This window comes from Hypanus sabinus, chromosome 3 (assembly GCF_030144855.1).
Source record: "Hypanus sabinus isolate sHypSab1 chromosome 3, sHypSab1.hap1, whole genome shotgun sequence".
Classification (NCBI taxonomy): domain Eukaryota; kingdom Metazoa; phylum Chordata; class Chondrichthyes; order Myliobatiformes; family Dasyatidae; genus Hypanus; species Hypanus sabinus.
Genome location: NC_082708.1, coordinates 147,624,096 through 147,646,438, shown reverse-complemented (window position 1 = coordinate 147,646,438; position 22,343 = coordinate 147,624,096). Strand labels below are relative to the sequence as shown.

The following is a 22,343-nucleotide window of genomic DNA, read 5'->3' as shown; positions in this document are numbered from 1 at the left end:
TTGAGAGGGTATGCGGGTGAAGCATCACATAGTGGTTGCTAAACTATCAGGAAAATTCAGATGGTGGATCATTGAAGCTTTATTGTAGACATCCACTTTGTCTGCGATAACAATCCAGAAACTCAAGCTCAAATTTCACTAAGACAGCAGGATGATTAAATAAAGCTGAGCCAACCATCAAACCATCCATTTGGGTTCAGTACCATCTTGCAAGGCGTGGAAATGCTCCATTCTTACCCAGTCTGGCCAATAATTAGACCTCCGACTCACTGCAATTTTGCTGATTCTTAACTAATCTCTGAGTGGGCAAAAGTTGGAGCGGTTTTGGCTTATCCAGGCTTTGACAAGTATCGGGTAGGTTTCTTTTTTCTTCTTTATTTTTCATTCCTCGTCTGTCAGGGCACAGGTAGTGCAGTGAGAATGGCTCCAGGGGCCGTGTTTTGCTCTGTGTGTGGGATGTGGGAATTCAGGGAGACCTCCAGCCTAACAGATAACCACATCTGTACCTGGTACATTGAGCCAAAGATCCTCAGAGAACTTGTTAAGAAACTAGAGCTGCAGCTCAATGAGCTTCGACTCATATGGGAGACTGAGGAAAAGACAGACAAGAGTTTAGGGAGGTAGTTACCCCTAGGCTGCAGGAGGCAATGGGTGACTGTCAGGAGAAGTAAGGGAAATGGGCAGCCAGTGCAGAGTACCCCTGTAGCTGTTCTCTTTGATACTGTTGAGGGGGACAATCTACTGGGGAGAGTCGTAGTGATTGGGTCTCTGGCTCAGAAGAGAAGAGAAGAGAGGTGAAGAGGACAGCAGTGGTGACAGGGGCTTCCAGAGTCGGAGGAACTAAGACAAGATTCTGTGGGCCTGATAGAGACACTTGGACAGTATGTTGCCTCCCTGGTGCTGGGATTGGGGATTTCTTGGATCAGGTCCACGGCATTCTAAAGGGGGAAAGTGAGCAGGCAGAAGTCTTGGTGCATATTGGCAACAATGGCATAGCTAGGAAAGGTGAGGCGGTCCTGAAGAGAGAAGATAAAGAGCTAGGTAGAAAGCTGAGAAGCAGGACCTCCAGTGGATTGTTGCCTGTGCCACTTAACAGTGAGGGTAAGAATAGAATAAACTAACAGATGAATGTGTGGCTGAGGGACTGGGACAAGGGGCTGGTGTTTGGATTTCTGGATCATTGGGATCTCTTCTGGGGGAAGTAAGACCTGTACAAAAGGGGCAGGTTGCAGCTGAAACCAAGGGGAACCAGTATCCTTGTGGGCAGATTTGCTACAGCGGTTCAGGAGGGTTTAAACTAATTTGGCAGTGAGATGAGAATCAGAGTGATAGGGCTGAGGATGGGCCAGTTGGTTTACAAACAGTGTGTAGTGAGACTATTAGCAAGGACAGATTGATGATAGGACAAAATTGCAGTGAATGGGATGAGTTGCAACATAAAAAGGGAAAAATATCAAAAGGGTACTGAATGCAGGACATCAGTTGTTATATTTGAATGTTCACAATCTATGAAATCATGTACATGGACCTGTAGCACAGTTACAGATTGGCACGTATGACGTGGTGGATGTCACTGAATCGTGGCTGAAAAAATATTATAGCTGTAAGCTTAATGTTCAAGGAAACACATTGTATCGAAAAGACAGGGAGATAGGCAGAAAGGCAGAAAGCTCTATTGGTAAAAAATTAAATCAAGTCATTAGACATAAGTGACATAGGACTGGAAGATATAGACACATAGTGTGTCGAGCTAAACAACTGCAAAGGTAAAGAGACCCTGATGGGAAACAGTAGCAAAGATTTGGTTTACAAATTACAACAGGAGATCAAAAGTGCATGTTGAAGGGGTAATGTTACAATAGTCATAGGGGATTTCAATATGCAGGTAGATTGAGAAAATCAGGTTGGTGCTGGATTCAAAGATGGGGAATTTCTGGAATGCCTACAAAATAGCTTTTTTTACAGCAGCTCATGGTAGAACCCACTAAGGGATCAGCTATTCAGGATTGGGTGTTATGCAATTAACCAGATTTGATTAAGGACCTTAAGATAAAGGAACCCTTAGGAAAGAGTGATCATAATATGATAGAATTCACCTTGCAACTTGAGGAGGAGAAGCTAAAGTCAAATGTATCGGTATTACAGTGGAGTAAAGGGAATTACAGAGACATGAGGGAGAAGCTGGCCAAAATTGATTGGAAAAGAACACTGGCAGGGATGATGGCAGAGCAGCAATGGCTACAGTTTCTGGGAGCAATTTGGAAAGTGCAGGATAGATACATCCCAAAGAAGAAGTATTTTAAAGGTAGGATGATGTAACCACAGCTGACAAGAAAAGTCAAAGCCAACATTAAAGCCAATAAGAGGGCATATTATACAGCATAAATTAGTGATTATCGAGTCATTAGTAATAGTTCAAAATTCAATGGATTCTGGCATGGTTTCAGAGGACCAGAAAATTGCAAATGTCACTCCACTCTTCAGGAAGGGAGAAAGGCGGAAAAAGGGAAATTACAGGCCATTTAGTCTGACCTCAGGGGCTGGGTTGATATTGGAGTTGACTGTTAAGGATGTAGTTTCAGGGTACTTGGAGACTCATGATAAAGTTAGCCAAATTCAGCATGGTTTCTTTAAGGGAGTCTTGTCTGACAAATCTGTTGGGAGACTTTGAAGAAATAATAAGCAGGATAGACAAAGAATCATCAGTGGATGTTATGTACTTGGATTTTCAGAAGGCTGTTGACAAGGTGCCGCACATGATGCTTCTTAACAAGTTAAGAGTCCATGGCATTACAGGTAAGAATTCAGGGTTTCTCAACTGGGGTTTCAATGTCAAAAACTCTTGGAGATGAGATGAAAACAATTCTGGAAGATGCTACAAAAATGGTTAACATTAAACAAATACCAGTTCTCTCGAGAATGTTTGAAAAACCGTGTGACAATTCAGGACAAGTACCTCAATCTCCTGCTACATACAGAAATCCAGTGGCTTAACAGAGGAAGAGTTCTCAGTAGGGTGTCTGATTCTGAAAGGTGAATTGCAGGAGTCCTTTCAAGAAAGTAGAAGGCCAGATTTTGCTGAGTGCTTTGTAGATGAAGAATGGCTGCATAATCTAACCTACTTAGCAGACATTTTTCATCATTTTTTATCAATCACCTCCCTTTCAACACAAATGTAGACTGGGTGAGGGACCCTTTCTCTGAATCATCTGCTCAGCCTGAGAACTTGACTTTGTGAGAAGATGAAAACCTTTCTGAGCTGCACTCTGATCGTGCATTCAAGATGCAATTTACTGACCTGCCCCTGGACAAGTTCTGGATTTCTCTGAAAGAAGAGTATCGTGCCATTCATAGGAAAGCAATGAACACTTAGTTGCAGTTTTCAACATTTTACATATGTGAGCAAGATTTTCCTTGTTTAACAAGCATCAAGAGCAAGGATAGAAATCATTTTGCTTTGAGGTGAAATCCGTGTCTACTTACCTCAAGTTCAACCCAGAATTGAGTATTTGTGCAGCAAATTCAAGCATAGGTTTCACATGCTAGGTCTATAGTTGAGCCTGATCATCTCACTTAGCAAGAAAATGTTTTTACAAAGTCTTGTATAGAATTGTGTCTGAGGATATACATATATATTCATATTGTTTTGGCTTATGGTTTTTAGTAACTTTACTATTCAACACTGTCATTGAATTTTCATATTGTAAATAGCATTAATTAATTTGCAACCTTTATTAAATTAAATCTACTGAGCCTACCTTTAGAAAAATTAAATCCCCTTTTGGCTTAAGCCAGTTATTTAACAGAAGTTTATTTATTATATGTGCCTTATGAGGTTTTCAAATTTATGAAAGGGAAAGAAAGAGATTAATTTCAAGAAAGGTAAGCTAAGCTTAACTACCTGTATTTTCCCCCCCCAAGAAAGGTTGGCTAAAAGTTCACTCTCTACTCAAAACAGCATTGACAAATTATCTTTGGATTATTATATCTACAACTTACTGATCTCACTAATGTACTGAGAGCTGTAGATACAATAATTTTTATGCAGGGGTTCCCTGAGACCTGAAAATTATTTCAAGAGTTTCTCCAAAGCAAAAAGGTTAAGAAAGGCTGGTTAAGACACTAGCATGGATAGATCAGGTGACAAAGAGTGGGAATAAAGTGAGGCTTTTCTGGTTGACTGCTGGTGACTAGTGGTCTGTGGACTGTGCTGGGACCACTTTTTTTATGTTATATGTCAATGATTTGGATGAAGGAATTGATGGTTTTGTGGCCAAATGTGCAGACAATATGAAGACAGGTGGAGGGGCATGTTGTGTCAACAAAGCAGAGAGGCTACAAAGGACTTAAGCAGATTATGAGAATGGGTGAAGAAGTGGCAGATAAAATACAGTTTCAGGAAGTGTCAGGAAGCGTATGGTCATGCACTTTGGTAGAATAAATAAAAGTATAGATTATTTTCTAAATGGACAGAAAATTCAAAAACCTGAAACACAAAGGGACTTGGGAATCCTTGTTCATGATTCCCTAAAGGTTAATTTGCAAGCTGAAAGTTGGTGGTGAGGAAGGAAAGTGCAATTTTAACATTCATTCCGAGAGGATTAGAATAAAAAAGCAAGGATGTAATGATAAGGCTTTATAAGGCATTGGTGAGGCCTCATTTGGAGTATAGTGAGCAGTTCTGGGCCCCTTATCTAAGAAAGGCTGTGCTGACTCTGGAGAAGGTTCAAAGGAGGTTTACAAAAATGGTTCCAAAATTGAAAGGCTTATTGTATGAGGAGCATTTGAAGGCTGGTACTTATTGGAATTCAGAAGAATGGGGGGGGGGGGGGGGGGTGGAATCTCATTGAAACCTATTGAATGTTGAAAGGTCTCAATAGAGTGGACTTTGATAGAATATTTCCTATTGTGGGGGAGTCTAAGACCAAAGGACACAGCCTCAGAATAGAGGGACATCCACTTAGAATGGAGATGAGGAGAAATTTCTTTAGTCAGAGTGTGATCAATCTGTGGAATTCCTTACCACAGATGGCTGTGGAAGCCAAGTCATAAAGTCATTGGGTATATTTAAGGCACAGATTCTTAATTAGTCAGGGCATAAAGGAATACAGGGAGAAGGCGGAGGATTGGGACTGAGAAGGAGGTGGATCAGCTATGATGGAATGGCAGAATGGACTCAATGGGCTGAATGGCCTAATTCTGTTCCTATATTTTATGTTCTTATGGAAATGCTCTAGCAAGCTGTTCAATTCTACTACAGCCCTAATGTTTAAAGAGAATAACACTAAACTGGTCAGACTGACCTGGTCACAATAAGGCTTTACAAATATATTACTGTTCCCTCACCATTACTGGGTCTAAAGCCCAGAGCTCCCACCCTACCATAGCACTGTTCAAGTAGCTTCACCCTTCAGCTGTGGAAATTCAAGGTGTGAGGTCAACACTATCAAAGGTAATTAGATATGGGTAATAAATGCCTTCCAAAAGCCAGGTCACAAAAATATAAAAGAACACAGAACGATGCCTGCAGTGGGGATTGAACCTACCTTGCGAAGGAATAGAGCCCTGGTTACACTGATAGTATCTGTTGGAGAAGTGAATTAAAACCCGCTCCCGCTCCTGAGTCTCTCCCATCAGTGCAAATGCTTTCACGAAAATTCTGCAAAAGAATGAGAAGACATTAAGCAGAAGAAGAGGGTGACAACTCCACAATAGATTGTCTGAACAAGGACACCTGAGACCAAACACATGCAACTTTTGTCATTATGTTAGGGAAGGTCAAATCTCAGCAGCATTTTCCCTAAGCCTTGCTGATCTAGAGCCCATTTGTACCCAGGTACTGGTGTCTCACCACAATATGACCTCCTGAGCTTAGTCAGGTACAATTCATAAACCTGAGAATTTTTTGCCACATGTGTCAATTAAAGCTACTCGAGTTAGAGTGCTCCCTTTAAATTCCCACCGCTTACACAAGAGGGTCACTTTATCAGATAGCATACTGTGCATCGAGCCCGCTTGAAGACCCCTCACTAATAAAATTAGATATTACTGAATTAGGCAATAAAATCCTGAGAGTGTTGGATGACTGCGACACTCCTCCAGCTGTGCAGCTACGAAGAGCTTTGCAGTGGTGTTACAGTCAGATTGAGACAGTCTCAGAGGGGATTCTGAAAGGCCTTTCTGACATGTCTATTTTGAATAAATGTCATGTTACTTCTTGACAGCAGAGGTCAATCTGATCCACCCCAGCCAAAAGAAGGTAAAGAAATGATGAAGCTACTGAAAGGAGAGAGCAAGGGGAAGGATCCCAGGCTGAGTGAAGAAAGAACAAAAAGAACCTGAAAGACACTTAATGATACCCCACAAACCAACGTTAGACACAGTGGTGTAGCTGTTAGCATAACACAATTAGTTCTGGTCACCTCACTACAGTTAGGATGTGGAAACCACAGAAAGGGTGCAGAGAGCTATGTGTTACGGTAATTCTCAGCAGTTTCTAGTGTAGATTACATGACTGGTACAACATTGAAGGGCCTGTAATGTGCTGTAGATTTCTGTGTCCTACGTTCCATGTTCTATTACAGCCCCAGTGACCCGGGTTCATTTCTCGCCAAACTCGTAAGGAGTTTGCACATGCCCCGTGACTGCAGGTGCTTCAGTTTCCTCCCATATTCCAAACATGTACAGGTTCGTAGGTTAATTGAACACATAAGTGTAACTGGGTGTCTCAGGCTCGCTGGGCTAGAAGGGCTCGTGACTGTTCCACACCTCTAAATAAATTAGCCTGTCAAATTTCAAAGCAAGGCTGGGTGCAGTATTGATGGTCTACCAGTAGCTGGCGCTGTTGTGTCGCTTAAATACCTCATACTCGCAGGCTAGATTCAGCTTCCAAGTTAGGTTATAGTCACCTATGAAACTCTTTGCTCATGTGAAGCTCACAGAATAAACAGTATATACAGCAACAACACAGTGACAAAAGTAGTGCAAGAAGTTATGCTGAAATATTTGTAGCTTTCCCTGAAATATTTGTAGCTTCTACTTAAGTTAAGAGATGGCAGAGTGAATGCCTCCCAAGTCCTCGATCAAATCATGGGAGGAAACGTGTAACTATTTTGGTTTCATTTACAAATATAATGGGAGATGGAGGGGGGATTCATGAGGAGAGATGGGGAGTGGCTGGTGGTATCAGTGATAGCATCTTGTATCTCCCCTATAGTAACTCACAGCTTACCTTAGGGACTGGTCCAAGGTCAACCCAGTGAAGTCAAAAAATCTGAGGTATTCTTCTGCTACTAACTTGCTGAACTCATTACTGCAAATAGGGAGATAAAAACACACACGACTTGTAATGATGAGAACATTTTTTTTATAAAAGTGTTTTCCTGATGGAACAAGACTTGAAATTATCAACATTCCTTCAGTTAATATGGAAAACAACATTCTTCCTTTTCTTCCCACACAAAGACAATAACCCACTCAGAGTACAGTTCAATGGCTATTAAAACAATTACTTCCTCACTTCATTCCATCCAGTCCAAATTCATGGTGCATTGCTACTGGAAGGTCACATGGTACTGACACAGCTGCCTGTCACCCTGGCCGTTCCCTTTTCTCTCTACTTTATGGGATAAGATACAGGAGCTTGAAAGCTTGGATATCCAGATTAGGAAAAGCTTCTTTCCCACTTCTAACAGACTCCTGAACCAATTCACCTCTTTCACATCCCTGTCCCAGTGGCACTGCCATGTTTTATACTCTTCACCTTTCCTCTCTCAGCTATTCTGCTGTTGTTATATTTAGTAATTTAATCAATATATATCCACTCCCTTGTGCATTAGCCTGTTGGCACTTGTTGGCCCAGCTGGGATGTGACAATTCAGCACAGATTTGAAGCTCAAGCTATTCCGGTCTCCATAGCTCCACTATGCACTTCATCCAATGATGCAAAACACAAGAAAAGGGCACTGAGCCCTTTGACTCTCCTCTGCCATTCAACTGCATCATGCCTGATTGCCATTTCCCCACTGGTTTCCAGATCACTTAGCTTTCAAACAATTTATCATATTTTGTATTCAACATTCGACAGTACAACCTCAGCAGCTTTTATTCGGGCCATGAAAGAGCTAACATTGCTTTGCCATAAAGGGATACGGTACAGAAAAACACCTTCAGCCTACTGAGTTCACAGTGTCTATCAAGTACCCAATTACACACTAACTTGTTTTATTCTCCCCAACTTCCTTTCAACTTCCCCCACAACTACACTCTCCCCCAGCTTACCTCCCAAATTACACAGAAGGGTTAATTTATAATTTATAACCTATCAACCCACATATTTTTGGTATGTGAGAGAAAACTGCAGCTTCCAGAGCACACTTCAGTTATAGGAAGAACGTGCAAACACGGCATGAGCAGAACAGTAACACAACACCTTACAATTCCAGTGATCGGAGTTCAATCCCTGCCGCTACCTATAATGGGTTTCCTCCAGGTGCTCTGGTTTCCTTCCACATAGATGTGCAGGTTAGGGTCAGTGAGTAATTGTAAATAAGTTAGTAGTTTTCCCCCCTTCACCATTCCCATTCCTGTTTCGCCCTCCACCTCCTCCTTGTGCCCCTCCACCTACAATGGTCTTCTACCCTCTCTTCTCAGATTCCCCCTCCTCCAGCCCTTTATTTCTTTCACCAGTGAACTTCCCAGTTCTTTACTTCACCCCTTCCCCTTCCTGATTTCACCTATCACCTATTACCTTGTACTTCCTCCTCCCCTCCCCTCCACCCTCCAACCTTTTTGCTCTAACTTCTCATCTTTCTTTCCCAGTCCTGACGAAGGATCTCAGCTTGACACATCGACTGTCTACTCTTTTCCATAGATGCTGAGTTCCTCCAGCATTTTGTGTGTGTTGCTCGGATTTCCAGCACCTGCAGATATTCTCGGGTTAGGATGGTAAACGTGGGCGTGCCATGTTGGTGCTGGAAGCATGGCGACTCTTGCCGGCTTTCAGCAGCAGAGCCTCACAGATCGTGAAGCTTGGTGATGCAATGACGCATCTCACTGCATCTTTTGATATACATCTGAGAAATAAAGCTAATCTTTAATCTTTAGCCAGCATTTTAGAAGAGCAGGATGAACTCAAGTGACCGGTGCTGTGAAACACTATACTTTGCATTGATATTGATTAATTCTGATTTTGGTATATATGGATTCAGGAAAATACAAAGTTTGTACATCAAAATGCTATGAAAAACACTTCACAAGAACCACCCTTCACACAGCTAACATGACTTGCTGCTTCAAGCCTCTTTATCCCCATTCACTTCTTTTTTATGCAACAGTGCCAATTCTCCTATAATGGAAAGCCTTGCTGTTTCTAACTCAATAAGTTATAAAGACATGGCAGTAATTAACATATGCAACTGCATTTCTCATCTAGTTTAATACAAAATCATTATGCAAACTTCCTTGTTGACCTAATAAAACTAGCATGAGTGATCAATTGAACATCACAAGAAATTGATTAAAAATAAATCAAGAAGCATTGCATTTTGCAGTTCTGCTCTTCAAACCAATTCATCACCAAGTAAATGTAGGTTTCAATTAAAAAGTGTCTGGATCACACTGAAGCAGTTACCATTATAAAAAGAAAGGTACAGTATACAATGGGAGATACATGTGATGATTGAATAAGGAAAAAGTCTTTGCACAATTTGACCAACTTCAGCTCCACAAGTGGGAGTGAGTTTCAGCAGGTCTGCTTGAAGTTGCAAGCAGAATGATGCAGGAATGCCACAGAACGATGATAGTGTTTCACTCAAACGCAGATCTAGAACTCATAATCACTGCAATATACAAGGGAACACTGTCAGAACAAAAAGCAGTCTCTACTGTTTCCATATCTCCTTATCACAAATGGAAGCCAGTAAGTGTTTCCCAGCTCAAGGACTATTCCACTCCCACTGCACAGCCTCTTTCCCTGTAACCTATTCACTCTGCGTTCTGTCAAGCCCCAGCAGGTTCTATCACCCATCTACACACTAAGCGCCCGTTCAGCTAGGAATTAGTACATCTGTAGATGTGGGAAGACACTGCAGCATCCTGGGGAGACACACATGGCCATAGAGATGATGTGCAAACTCAACACAAACTGCATCAGAGGTCGGAATAAAACCCAAGTCACTGAAACCGTGTGCCAATAAGCCTACTAGCTGCCCCACTCAGCCAGCCCATTTATTCCAAAAGTGATAACACCTTATAATGTAACAGAAGGGAATTATGCAGGTTTTTACTAAAAGGAACCACCATCACAGTCACCACTTCCCTACTCCAGTTATGCCAAGGTTTAACTCTAATTTCATTTTAATTAAGAACTAAGGAAGAATGCAAATATAACGCATGTTGAATTTTGCTCCCAGTGTAGTGATCATCACTATGGGGGGGGGGGGGGGAAATAAAATTAGAGTAGGAGGGCAGGCAATGGAGACATAAGAAAGTAAAATGCAGTGATATGCAAATGTAAGGTCAAAGACCAGCTTGAACGATTTTATATCAATCAAATGCATTCAGTAATCGATGAGAGTGCAGAAAATGAGGTAATCAGACAAACAAAGAGTAACAGTTTGTGATGTTGGTTGGTTGATAAATATGGAATAGGCCACCACAAGAAGTCTTCTGATCTTCCTGTACATACAGAAGAGGACAGATTGTATTTCACCCTGAAGGTGGCTTCTCGGGCAAAGGCAAAACCCTTTCACTGCTCTGCTGAGTCAGTCTGGATTATGTGCTCAAGAGTCTATAGTGTATCTTACACGGATATGAATTCCGTCAGTCTGCAAAAACTTAATTAAAAAGGCTCTGTATTAATCCTGCACAGAGTGAGTTTTCTGAGCACAGTCCAGGTGATATGGACATTTATTTAGAATGTTGTGGCAAAACCAAAGATACTGCAAAGTGATCCATATTATACAGATTAATATTCAGCAAACACTGATTCAACACCCCTCACCTTCACTGGTAATACGCTCCAAACTACGTTCTATGCTGCTGCATCATAATTGTGTGCATTGTACAATCGGATTTGTTTTGACCTACAGCTCATTTCAGACCACCACACCACAACATGCAAACACAGATGTCACAGCATGGTCACAGGTTACCACATTCCCGCTTCTTCCAGCACTTGGCCCATAGCCTTCAATGTCTAGAGGATTTAAATGCTTGACTAGACACCTCCACGATCTCACTGGCAGTACATTCCAGGTTCTCATCACTCTCTTGGTGAAGAAGGTCCTTTTCAGATTTCCTCCAAATCCCTTAGCCCTCACCCTAAACCTATGTTCTCTAGCTTTATTCACCTCTGATATAGGGAAAAGTTTGCTGCATTCTACCTATCTATATCCCTTAATTATTAAGTACCTCAATCATGCCCCCTCTTAACCTCCTCTCTTCCAGGGAAAACAGATCTACCCCATTATAGTCTCTCCTCACAACAAAAGTGATCCATCCCAGCAACACCCTGGCGAAACTCCTCCGCACAGATAGGCACTCCAACTGAAGCCTAAGCAATGTCTATAAAGTTGGCGCATAGCCACCCTGCTCTTGTATTCAGTACCCGAATGAAGACCAGTATCCCACTTGCCATTTTAGCCACATTTTCTTCCTGCCTTACCACCTTCAAGGATCGTTAGACTTGTATGCCAAGGTCCCTCTACTCTGTAGTACTCTGTAAGAACCTACCATTCATTGTGTATGCTCATGACTCATCGGAACTCACGAATGAACTACTTCATATTAATCTGAATTAAATTAATTCTGCGGTTTCTCAGCCCATTTCACTGGCACACTGATAGTATCCTGTAGCTCAAGATAATCCTCGATATAGTCAAGAATTGCACTAATCTTCATGTCAGGAGTCAGGGACAGACTGATCAGTACAGTGCAGCACAAGATGTCCCACCCAGTCGCTGCTTAAACATCAGTTACTCAAGATAAGATTGTGGCCAAACCAGTTGAAAGATCTACCCTCAGAACGGTGCTTGTCACTTCTGAAAAAAATGAAAGGTATCAGCAGCACAGGGGGAGGGGTGGAGTACAAGGGCAGCCCAACCCCTTGAAACATAACATCAGGGTGTGGGGCATTCAGCCCTTCAAGAACATTCTTTCAACCAAGTGGAGTCTTAACTATATCTATCCATCTTAATCCCACATTTCTTAATAACCAAGCCAAATAAAACTCCTTGCTATAAAATGTGCAACTCTATTACAGATCAGCTATTCACTGGAAAGTCCTAGACTTCCGCCATCCTTTGACAGAGGGATTACTCCCAAATAGTCTGATCTCTCATTTGATTGCACCTTGAACACCAGGGGAAAAACTCACCTTTTAAATAATTTTGAAAGCACAATTTGAACACCCTTTAATATGCTACAATTGACAACAAGATTCCAGTCAATGTAACAAGTTGGCTGTGCAATGAATCAGTTAAACTCAGGTCAGCCAAAACCTCCTGCAAACATTAAACAATAAAGGGGAGCACAGACTTACTTTTTACCCAAGTGTCGCGCCACATCAGATCGCTTAAATCCTTCCAAATTGTACAATCTCTTGGCCAGCCTCCTGGCTGCCTCCAGATCGCTCTTATTGCCATTGGTCACCACGTCAGTACCACTGAGGAGTGATGACTGCTCCGTACTGCTCATTTCAAGGTCCCCATCTGGGCGCATTTCTTTCACACCACACTCACTGTGATAAAAGAGAGGGGGGTGGGGTGGTGGTGGGGTAAGGTGAAGGGAGACAGAGGGAAAAAATACATGAACTTCCAATATCACCAATATCTTAATACCACAAAAGTGGGCAAACACCCAACATTACAAGAAAGATCAACTTGCTGACTGGAGACAGAAGAAGTAGAAAACATGGAAAAGAAATTAAAACATCAGCAGTCTAGAGAAAGGGAGCAGGGAGATAAAGAGAGGGTGGGAAAGAGGGAGGGAGGGGTGGAAAGGGAAGTAGTGGGGGTGGAAAGGGGATAAAAGTGTACTTGAGAGAGGGTGAGTGAAAGAGGGGAGAGAACAAAGTTTAATTAGGTCCTTGATAACAATCCACATTAAAACGCACATTTGAATTGCTGATTCAGCTTTTCAGAGGAAAGAGCTACACTTTCATCATCCCTGAAAGACAAAACAGCCTTGAAAATTGTGGCTGTAATCTAATGACAGTTTCACATTTATATCCCCTAACATATGAAGAAAAAGAAGACAGTTTACCCATGCAACCTTTACATCAAATTAAATCACAACTTGTACGCCATTAGTTTGTACGCCATTAGTCCAGTTGTTTTACACCCTGTCCATGAAAACTAGCACTTGATCCAATTTGATGTGATTAAAGTGACCCTTGATATTTATTGTCTATAATTTTAGACATCAGCCCATGGAACTGAGCTGGTTTCAATTGAATAGCAGATGCAAACAACCTCATTGCAAGGCTGTGAAATGCTGAATGCCAGATAGTTGGTTTATTTAAATGTTGAATGCAGACCTCAAGCTCAACATTAAGTGATAAGCAATGATTAAGTCAATGATTAAGGTTCTCCTAGGTTATTGGATAAATTCAGATCAAAAACCATAGAATAGTAATCGATGCTCTGGGGTAAAAAAAAATAGGCTCAGAATCTCATCAAGTAGAAACCAGACATTCTAAGGATTCATTTAGATGAGTCTCCCATTGAACTTGGCATTTCAGTAGCAAAGATTTACCTTGCACCGTGCCCAGAATTGCCAAACACATTAAATACCGCAACTCCTAATGTGGAACACTGTTAGATCAAATCTCCGAAACACAAGAGTTTCTGCAGATGCTAGAATTCTTGAGCAATGCATGCAAAATGCTGGCGGAACTCAGCAGGTCCTAATAAAGGCTCTTGGCCCAAAACAACTGTTTGTTCGCCTCCATTCATGCTGCCTGACATGCTGAGTTCCTCCGATATCATGTGTGTTCCTCTAAATTGCATCTCCTTCCACATAGGAGGCCACACAGTCTATCATTGTATGTGCCATACTTTTTTCATAGAAACATAGAAATCTACAGCACATTACAGGTCCTTTGGCCCCCAACGTTGTGCCGACCGTGTAACCTACTCTACAAACTGCTAAAATGTCCCTACCGCATAGTCCTTTATTGTTATTGATATTCTACACTGTTATTGTTTTACCATGTTCTACCTCGATCCACTGTGTAATGATCTGATCTGTATGGACAGTATGAAAGATGAACTCTTCATTGTATCCTGGTACGTGAGGCAATAATAAACCAATACTGTTATTTTTCTGTATAATTTGTGTATATCTGTGAAATGTATAATTTGGTAATTTAAGTTTGGTAAATTATGTTTGTTGTCATCTTGTAACGTATTGTGCTGTTCCTGCAAAAACATACTTTTCATGGCACATATACCATGGGGAGAGGGAGAGAGAGAGAGAGAGAGGGAGAGAGGGGGAGGGAGAGGGGGAGGGAGAGGGGGAGGGAGAGGGGGAGGGGGAGGGAGGGGGAGAGGGAGAGGGGAAGGGAGAGGGGAAGGGAGAGGGAGAGGGGGAGGGGGAGGGGGAGGGGGAGAAGGGGAGGGGGAGAGGGGGAGAGGGGGAGAGGGAGGGGGAGGGGGAGGGGGAGAGGGAGAGGGAGAGGGAGAGGGAGAGGCAGAAGGAGAGGGAGAGGGAGAGGGAGAGGGAGAGGGAGAGGGAGAGGGAGAGAGAGAGGGGGAGAGAGAGAGAGAGAGAGAGAGAGGGAAGGGAGAGGGAGAGAGAGAGAGAGAGAACGCGCACGCTCGTGCATGTGTTTGTTTTGATGCAGGGGGCAGGGGCTGAATATTCTTTAACACTCTCTTTCAGGGGTTGGAGTCAGAGTCATAGAGTAATACAGCTTAGAAATAGACCCCTGTGCCCAACTCATGAACACTGACCAAGATTCCCATCCAAGCACACTTCATTTGGCCCATACTCCTCAATCACTTCCTCTGGCAATTTCTTTCATGTACTAATGACACTGTGTGAAGAAACTGCTCCTCAGGTTCCCCCCTTTTTCATCAGAAAGCTATGCCCTTTAGTTTCTGGCTCCCTTTTCCTGGGAAACAGACTATGCATTTACCCTATCTACATAAGCCTCTCATGATTTTACTACCTCTATAAGGTCACCATTCGGTCTACTGTACTTCATGTAAATCCTAGCCTGCCCAGCCTCCCTATAACTCAAGATCATTCAGACTTGGCAACGTTCTCGTAAAGATGCTTTGCACTGTTTCTAGCTTAATGACATTTTCATGCAACAGTATAACCAGAAGAAAAGGTCCTGTGGGTCCAAGGCAAAGTTGCTCTGCTTGACGGTTACACCAGATTCACCGAGATGCAGCTCCAAGAGCATCACATGTGGAGATGGTGGGCTTGTACATGTAATCATGTGCACAGGCTTCCTCCCCCCACCCCGAAATCTCCCAACATGGTGAAGAGTTCAAATTAAGACAAGACACGGACTAATGGCGATGCAGACAAAAGGGATAATGGCAAATTGGAGATACAAGAGAGGCAACTGTAATGGAATGGTGGTGGGGGGAGAATTCACAATGGAACTGGGCAGTGGAAAGTGAGGAGTATATCAGACAGGAGTGGAGAAATGTCACTGTGTTGTTTTGTTTTCCTGCTGTTGTTCTGTTAAGACACCGTGGGCATGCTATGTTAGCACCAGAATATGTGGTTACACCTGTTGGCTACCCCCAGCACATCCTTACATTGTGTTGGATCTTAATGCAAATGACATATTTCACTGTATGTCTTGATGAGCTTGTGATAAATAAATGAATCTGAAATCTGGCTTGTGGGTGGGAAGGTGTGGGGGTTAGGGGAGGAGAAACTGGGGTGCGGGGAGGGGGGGGGGGGAGACAAGAAAATTACTCCAGACATGAAGAAAAAGCAGAAAACTTAAGAAAAAATCCTCACAACATCTTCATTATTGGCCTCCAGGGCAGTAATCCAGGTAATCTTTAGTAATTCACAGCAGATCTTAAACTACTGGATTTCGGTAAAACTCTACAACTAGCTCCACGTAAATGTGGTATTGTACAAAACAATTTCTAAGTCGGGATCTGGAAAGGGTGCTATGCTAATGAGAGCAGGTAACTTTGGACCATGGGTCCCCAGACTTTCTATCAGTGGGAAGACATCCTCATGAGTCCATGCCGGTTGTATACTATTACTAGAGAAGAGCTGACCTGGTTAATCATTGTTCTAATCATGTTCGATCAAACATCTACAAGGAAAGTTAAAGGTAAACAAGCTAGAACTTGGTCTGAATTCATCAAGTAATTTTTGTGTAGAAATGAATAATTAACACATTGAGTCGATAGCTCTCTCCACACACTGCTCCACTGTCACTACCCTGGATCAGTTTTCCTGAAGCAAGTGTTTGACCAGAGAAGAGACCTAAAGAATTGAGCAATTGCTCTAGAAAAAGCTGAAAAAAACAAGCGAGCCAAGGAAACGACAATGTACATCAATCATATCTGCAATATCCCATGTAAATCCCCACTCACTCGCAACACTTCATCTCAGCAACATTCTTCTTCCCAACAGACTACAATCTCACGCTTCCCACTTCTGTACTTCTCCTGTTGAAAGATGGCCACACACAGGCAGAAGAGTCTAAACCTTGCATGTTGCAGGCAAATTCTAGAATCTTACACAAACACAATTGAGAAACTCTTTTGCTTCTCCCATGATTGGACAACAGTTGCTTCCATTGTTAAAGCCGGTGATATCACAGCAGGTCATTCATACTGCTGTGCAAATAATGCAACTCTTTAGTCTTTGTTGCTAAGCAAATTGTTCCTTGATTCTATTTTCTCTTCATCATAAAGACCACTTGCTCCCACCAGAACCATAAACTCTCCCATCTCCCTTCATGCCCGTCCAACTCATGGCATCACCACAAAATTAACAATTCTAATATTCCACTTCTACCATATATATGTTTCAGCTAAATCAAACTCTGTTGTATGTATCCCAACCAACACATCCATCATACCTGCTCTTGTTAACCTGTCCTAACTCCTTAATTTAAAGTTTTCATTATTTTCTTCAAAGCCCTTCAGGGTCTCATACATTCCTACCACTGGGACTTCCACAGACCTTGGGGGCCTCATTCCATTGGTGGCCTACCCAGTGTCCACTTGTTGTACCAATACCGGTGCAGACTGCTTTGGACATAGACCCTACACACTCAAATTCCTTCTTTCAGACCCTCAGGCTTTCTATTCCAACCAAGTTTAACACAGCCAGATTCTGCTCACACCTTTAATCTCACAAATAAACAGAAGGGACTTTATGATTGTGGCATTGAAACTCCGACTCTTGAAGATGGAGTTTTAATGACATTGAAGACATCTTCATTGAAGATGAAGTAGTAAAGTTGGACTCTTGAGATGCAAATTTGAAAGCTCATTTTCTACCAAAAGTAGAGACCACATCATATTTCATTACTGCCCTTGACTGTTAGAATACCGCAGATTAGATGACTTTGCATTACAAATGAGCATAAAGCACATAGAAAAACCCGTTATTGGTATTACATTTTGAGCAGAAGGATATTGATTAAGTAACAAGAAGTTATACGTACATGAAGGCAACAGCAACTAGGAACACCATTCTGTTCTGTAGCGGGGATGAAATGAAGTTAGGACAAACAGGCAGCCACTATCAGATTGGTAACTGGAATGTTGGCTTCACTGCAAAGGGGCTGGAGTTTAATAAGCAGGCGATCTTGCTACAATTATACAGAGCATTGGCGAGATGACACCCTGATTACTGTACATGGTTTTAGTATCCTTTGTAATTAGATCTCTAACTTTAATAACAAAAACTACGCAAAACACATTTTAATTACAGCAATATTAGCTCACCTGGCAGAGGAATCTGTACTAACAGTGTAATAACTGAAGTAATCACATTTCTATTATTTCACACAATATGGTGTCTGACGTCATTCACTTTAATACTGGGGCACTCCAGAGGATAGTCGAGAGTTAACGAGAGTCATGCAGAACTCGTTTGCATGCTGTACAGACCATACCGGGTTGGGAGGTTTCCTTCCCCGTGTTTCAGTTTCCTGGCTATTTTTATGTTATAAACCTATTATTTACATTTTTCTTTAAACTAAATGCAGCTAAAGTAGTAACAGTGGGATTTGATTCCATTTCTCCAGTTAATCCAGCGAAGTAACCATGAAGCATTAAAACATCTTCAGCTGCAGTGCAAACTTCATGTGTGCATCAGACTAGGCAGTCAGGCCATCCAGACAATGTATCCCAGCCCTAACCTGCAAACACGGCGGCCCATTTCAACAAATTAACATGTTGCATTTCCCATACAGGTTGTTCTTTTCCCTGTTCTGTGTGAAACTGCTCATTATGAGAAGCATCACTTCCCTTGTTGAACTTAGTTTGAGAGAGAGGGGAAGGTAGATTGGGCTGATTCAAACCAAGGCTTTAAAAAAAGAAGTGATTGTTCCCCAATTTAAATAAACTGGTGATTCAATAAGGTTAAAAAAAAACTTGTGGTTCAACTATCTGGACTGCCTATTCATGAACCTTTCTCCCTCCTCTTTAAGATGTTGCTAAAACCTCAACACTGTTAAATCATACAAAGCATCTTAAATTCTGTGGGATTATTTTTAATACAACCTGGGAAATTTTTACAACCAATGCTAATGGTATTGGTTTATCAATCATTCCAGTTCTTTGATATTTACTGAATGTTGATTAAGAATAATGCACCTGCAACATATCAGGTCTTCTGCACAGGATTGGAGAGCAGGAGAAAGGACATAGGAGGACAAAGAATGGAGCATACAGTAGGGAGGGTGAATAGGGGAGTTCATTCAGACAAGGTAGAGCTGGCCATCCATGCTGAAGGCCAAGTTATTTGAGGAATGAAACAGCTGTAACAACAATGCTGAGACAGACCAGAGGAACGAACACTTATGCCTGGCTTGCGAGCTGCATTTCCCAACTTTACACAGAATTCTTGGCAGAATTTCCCATAATAAATCTCTGGACCCGATTAGGAACAGCACTTCTCCATTTCACCAAAGAACACAAGATCTTTGGTCCATTTTGAAAGCAAAATAAAAAGTTGGATTTCTCCTTTGCCTGCATGCTCAGACTTTACTGTTATTTCTGGCCAACAATGAACTATTTCACGCCCTGCACTCATTGGTTTCTCTGAAAACAAGGCAATAGAGATTCACCCACCACACAGGAAAAGCACATGCAACTGTTTTGCAGTGAGTCGGGTAAAAGCAGTTGAACACTCGGCTCTATTCTTTCCTCTCCTTGCCCATCCCCAACCCCTGTTTATTGGTATTATCTGCTGGACCCACAAACTGCATGTATGTGAAATGATGAAAGCAAGAGAGAGACACAGAAAGAAATCTATAGTACTGTGCTACACCCTTCTGGTGCCACAGAGTGGGAGTCAGAAAGGAGGAGTATTGTGCTCTATATTAACAGTGCAGGAGCTGCAGAAGACAGAAATTACTATAAGAATAATGAGTACGCTCAAAACATCATCTACAATTGTGAAATGTGAAATGTGTTTCTACATTTTGGCAGGAATAATCCAAATAGAACATACAGAGTAAATGGTAGGGCATTGAGGAATGCAGAGGAACAGAGAGATCTAGGAATAACTGTGCATAGTTCCCTGAAAGTGGAGTCTCATGTAGATGGGGTGGTGAAGAGGGCTTTTGGAACGCTGGCCTTTATAAATCAAAGCATTGAGTACAGAAGTTGGGATGTAATGCTAAAGTTGTACAAGGCATTGGTAAGGCCAAATTTGGAATATTGTGTGCAGTTCTGGTCACCGAATTATAGGAAAGATATCAATAAATTAGAGAGAGTGCAGAGACGATTTACTAGGATGTTACCTGGGTTTCAGCAATTAAGTTACAGAGAAAGGTTGAACAAGGTAGGTCTCTATTCATTGGAGCGTAGAAGGTTGAGGGGGGATTTGATCGAGGTATTTAAAATTTTGAGAGGGATAGATAGAGTTGACGTGAACAGGCTGTTTCCATTGAGAGTAGGGGAGATTCAAACTAGAGGACATGATTTGAGAGTTAGGGGGCAGAAGTTTAAGGGAAACACGAGGGGGTATTTCTTTACTCAAAGAGTGATAGCTGTGTGGAATGAGCTTCCTGTAGAAGTAGTAGAGGCCAGTTCAGTTGTGTCACTTAAGGTAAAATTGGATAGATATATGGACAGGAAAGGAGTGGAGGGTTATGGGCTGAGTGTGGGTAGGTGGGACTAGGTGAGATTAAGGGTTCAGCACGGACTAGGAGGGCCAAGATGGCCTGTTTCCGTGCTGTGATTGTTATATGGTTATATGGTTATATGGTTATATGGAAAGGGCAAGGGTCCCATATCCAGATATAAATTGCCTCTTTAAAGAGTTACTTCAGACAGAGGTTTATGCACGGAGCCTCGGTTCCTCTGACCCTTCTGTTTACAATCTCCTCCCTTCCTCTCCCTCAGTGATAAGTGTTGGGAACTGGATCGTAAATCAGACACAACAAACAAACTCAGCAACTCCGTGTGACAGGCCCTGATGCTGCTCACGTGGCCTGTGCTCTGAAGTGCCTGCCAGCTCCGCTAAATTTGAAAAAATTCAACACTGTATTTCTGGGGAGTGTCCAATTTCCCTTGGCAAAAGACTTGTTATTTTGTTCTCCACCAGGAATCTTACTGCAGTTAATCCAGATGTTCTATGCTCAGCCCCTCCTTGAACTGTACTCAAACTGCCCTTTACGATTTGTAGTAATGTTCCAGTTGACAGTGTCTCTATTGACCTCATGAATCCACTGAGCCAACCCTTAAAAATTGCTTTCAGAGCATTCTTACACTCAAACAGCACAAGAACAGGTTTTTTTGGCCCAGCAAGACCACACTAATCACCAAGCACTCATTTAGACTACAGCCACTTTATGCTTGCTACACTCTCATAGGCTTTCCCCAGATTCTACCACTCAGCTACACACTAGGGCAATTTACAACAGCCAACCAGACTACCAATCCACACATCTTATTACCCTTAGCCTTCAACAAACAGGCTCCGCACCACCTCAACTCTGAACTGATTCCACAACTTGGATATTCACTTTCAAGGACACTCCAACTCGTTCCCTGTATTAATTAGTCAATCAATTAATTTTGTATTGCATAGTTTGTCTTTTGCAGATTGGTTGTCAGTATTCAGATGTAGCTTTTCATTGATTCTACTGTATTTCTTGATTCTACTGCAAATGCCTGTGAGAAATTAACACAGTAATAACTTACAGAGCACTCCTCATATAGATGATGTCATTGAACCATGAAAATGAGATAATACAACCATGAAAATAAAGTAAAAAATACAAATAAAAATAAACATGAAAATAAAAAAAGTTATTAGTTAAAAGCAAGGTTAAAGAAATAGATTTGGAGTTGGCATATAAAAGTCTCAGCTGACTGCATTCCTTATAGTTTTCGGTTCTGTGGTTTTAGTTTTTAAAAAACTAGCAGTAGTGTTCTGAATAGATTGCTTTGGAAGGCTAGCAGAAAGTGCACTGTAACAATCTAGTCTATCAGATATAAAAATATGAATTAGTTTTTCAGCATCATTATGTGACAGAAATAATGTAGAAATGTTGCCCTGGTCACTTTATTTATGTGCAATTTATAATTCAAATCTGAATCAAGATAACACCCAGGCTTGTTACTTCTGATTTTACAAGAGGAGCCAAGTTTCTATGTTTACGAAGAAGATTATTTCTTTTGACTTTTGGACCAACTAAAAGTATTTCACTTTTATCTCCTTTTAGCTTCAGGAAATTTATTGCTCATCCATTAGCTTTTTGCAGTGATACCAGAAGTCAGAGAAGATAGTGTGTTATCATCATCAGGCTCAGCCAAGATAAACAATTCTGTGTCATCTGCATAACTGGAAATCATCTCCAATGATGTCTCCCTAAAGGGAGCATGTAAAAGGAGAAAAGTAGAGGACTGAGACAGCTTCCCCAATCAACACCAAAAAGTACATTGTATCTCATAGAAAACTGGTACCCGAGACAGGCAAAAAAAGCTTATCTCTAAGATACACGAGGGGTGATTGATAAGTTTGTGGCCCAAGGTAGATGCATTCAATATTAGAAAGCCGTAGCACATTTATTTTTCAACATAGTCCCCTCCTACATTTACACACTTAGACCTCCAGAAAGTGTCCACAGCAGGGGTGATTGATAAGTTTGTGGCCTAAGGTAAAAGGAGTTG

The 22,343-nt window shown here is 41.8% G+C and overlaps 1 protein-coding gene across 15 annotated transcripts in view; it reads right to left on the bottom strand.

The window, feature by feature from the left end:
• psd3l (pleckstrin and Sec7 domain containing 3, like) overlaps positions 1–22,343 on the bottom strand; it is a 476,452-nt gene that overhangs the window by 139,205 nt on the left and 314,904 nt on the right. For 14 of the 15 annotated variants that reach the window (XM_059965343.1, XM_059965341.1, XM_059965347.1 and 11 more), the window contains 3 exons: positions 12,542–12,739; positions 7,232–7,312; positions 5,547–5,659 (listed from right to left, as the gene is read on the bottom strand). In XM_059965343.1, the coding sequence (XP_059821326.1) occupies positions 5,547–5,659; positions 7,232–7,312; positions 12,542–12,739 (392 nt within the window). Of the gene's footprint in view, positions 1–5,546; positions 5,660–7,231; positions 7,313–12,541; positions 12,740–17,659; positions 17,788–22,343 lie in introns of those variants that run through there. The other variant, XM_059965349.1, reaches the window with a different exon arrangement.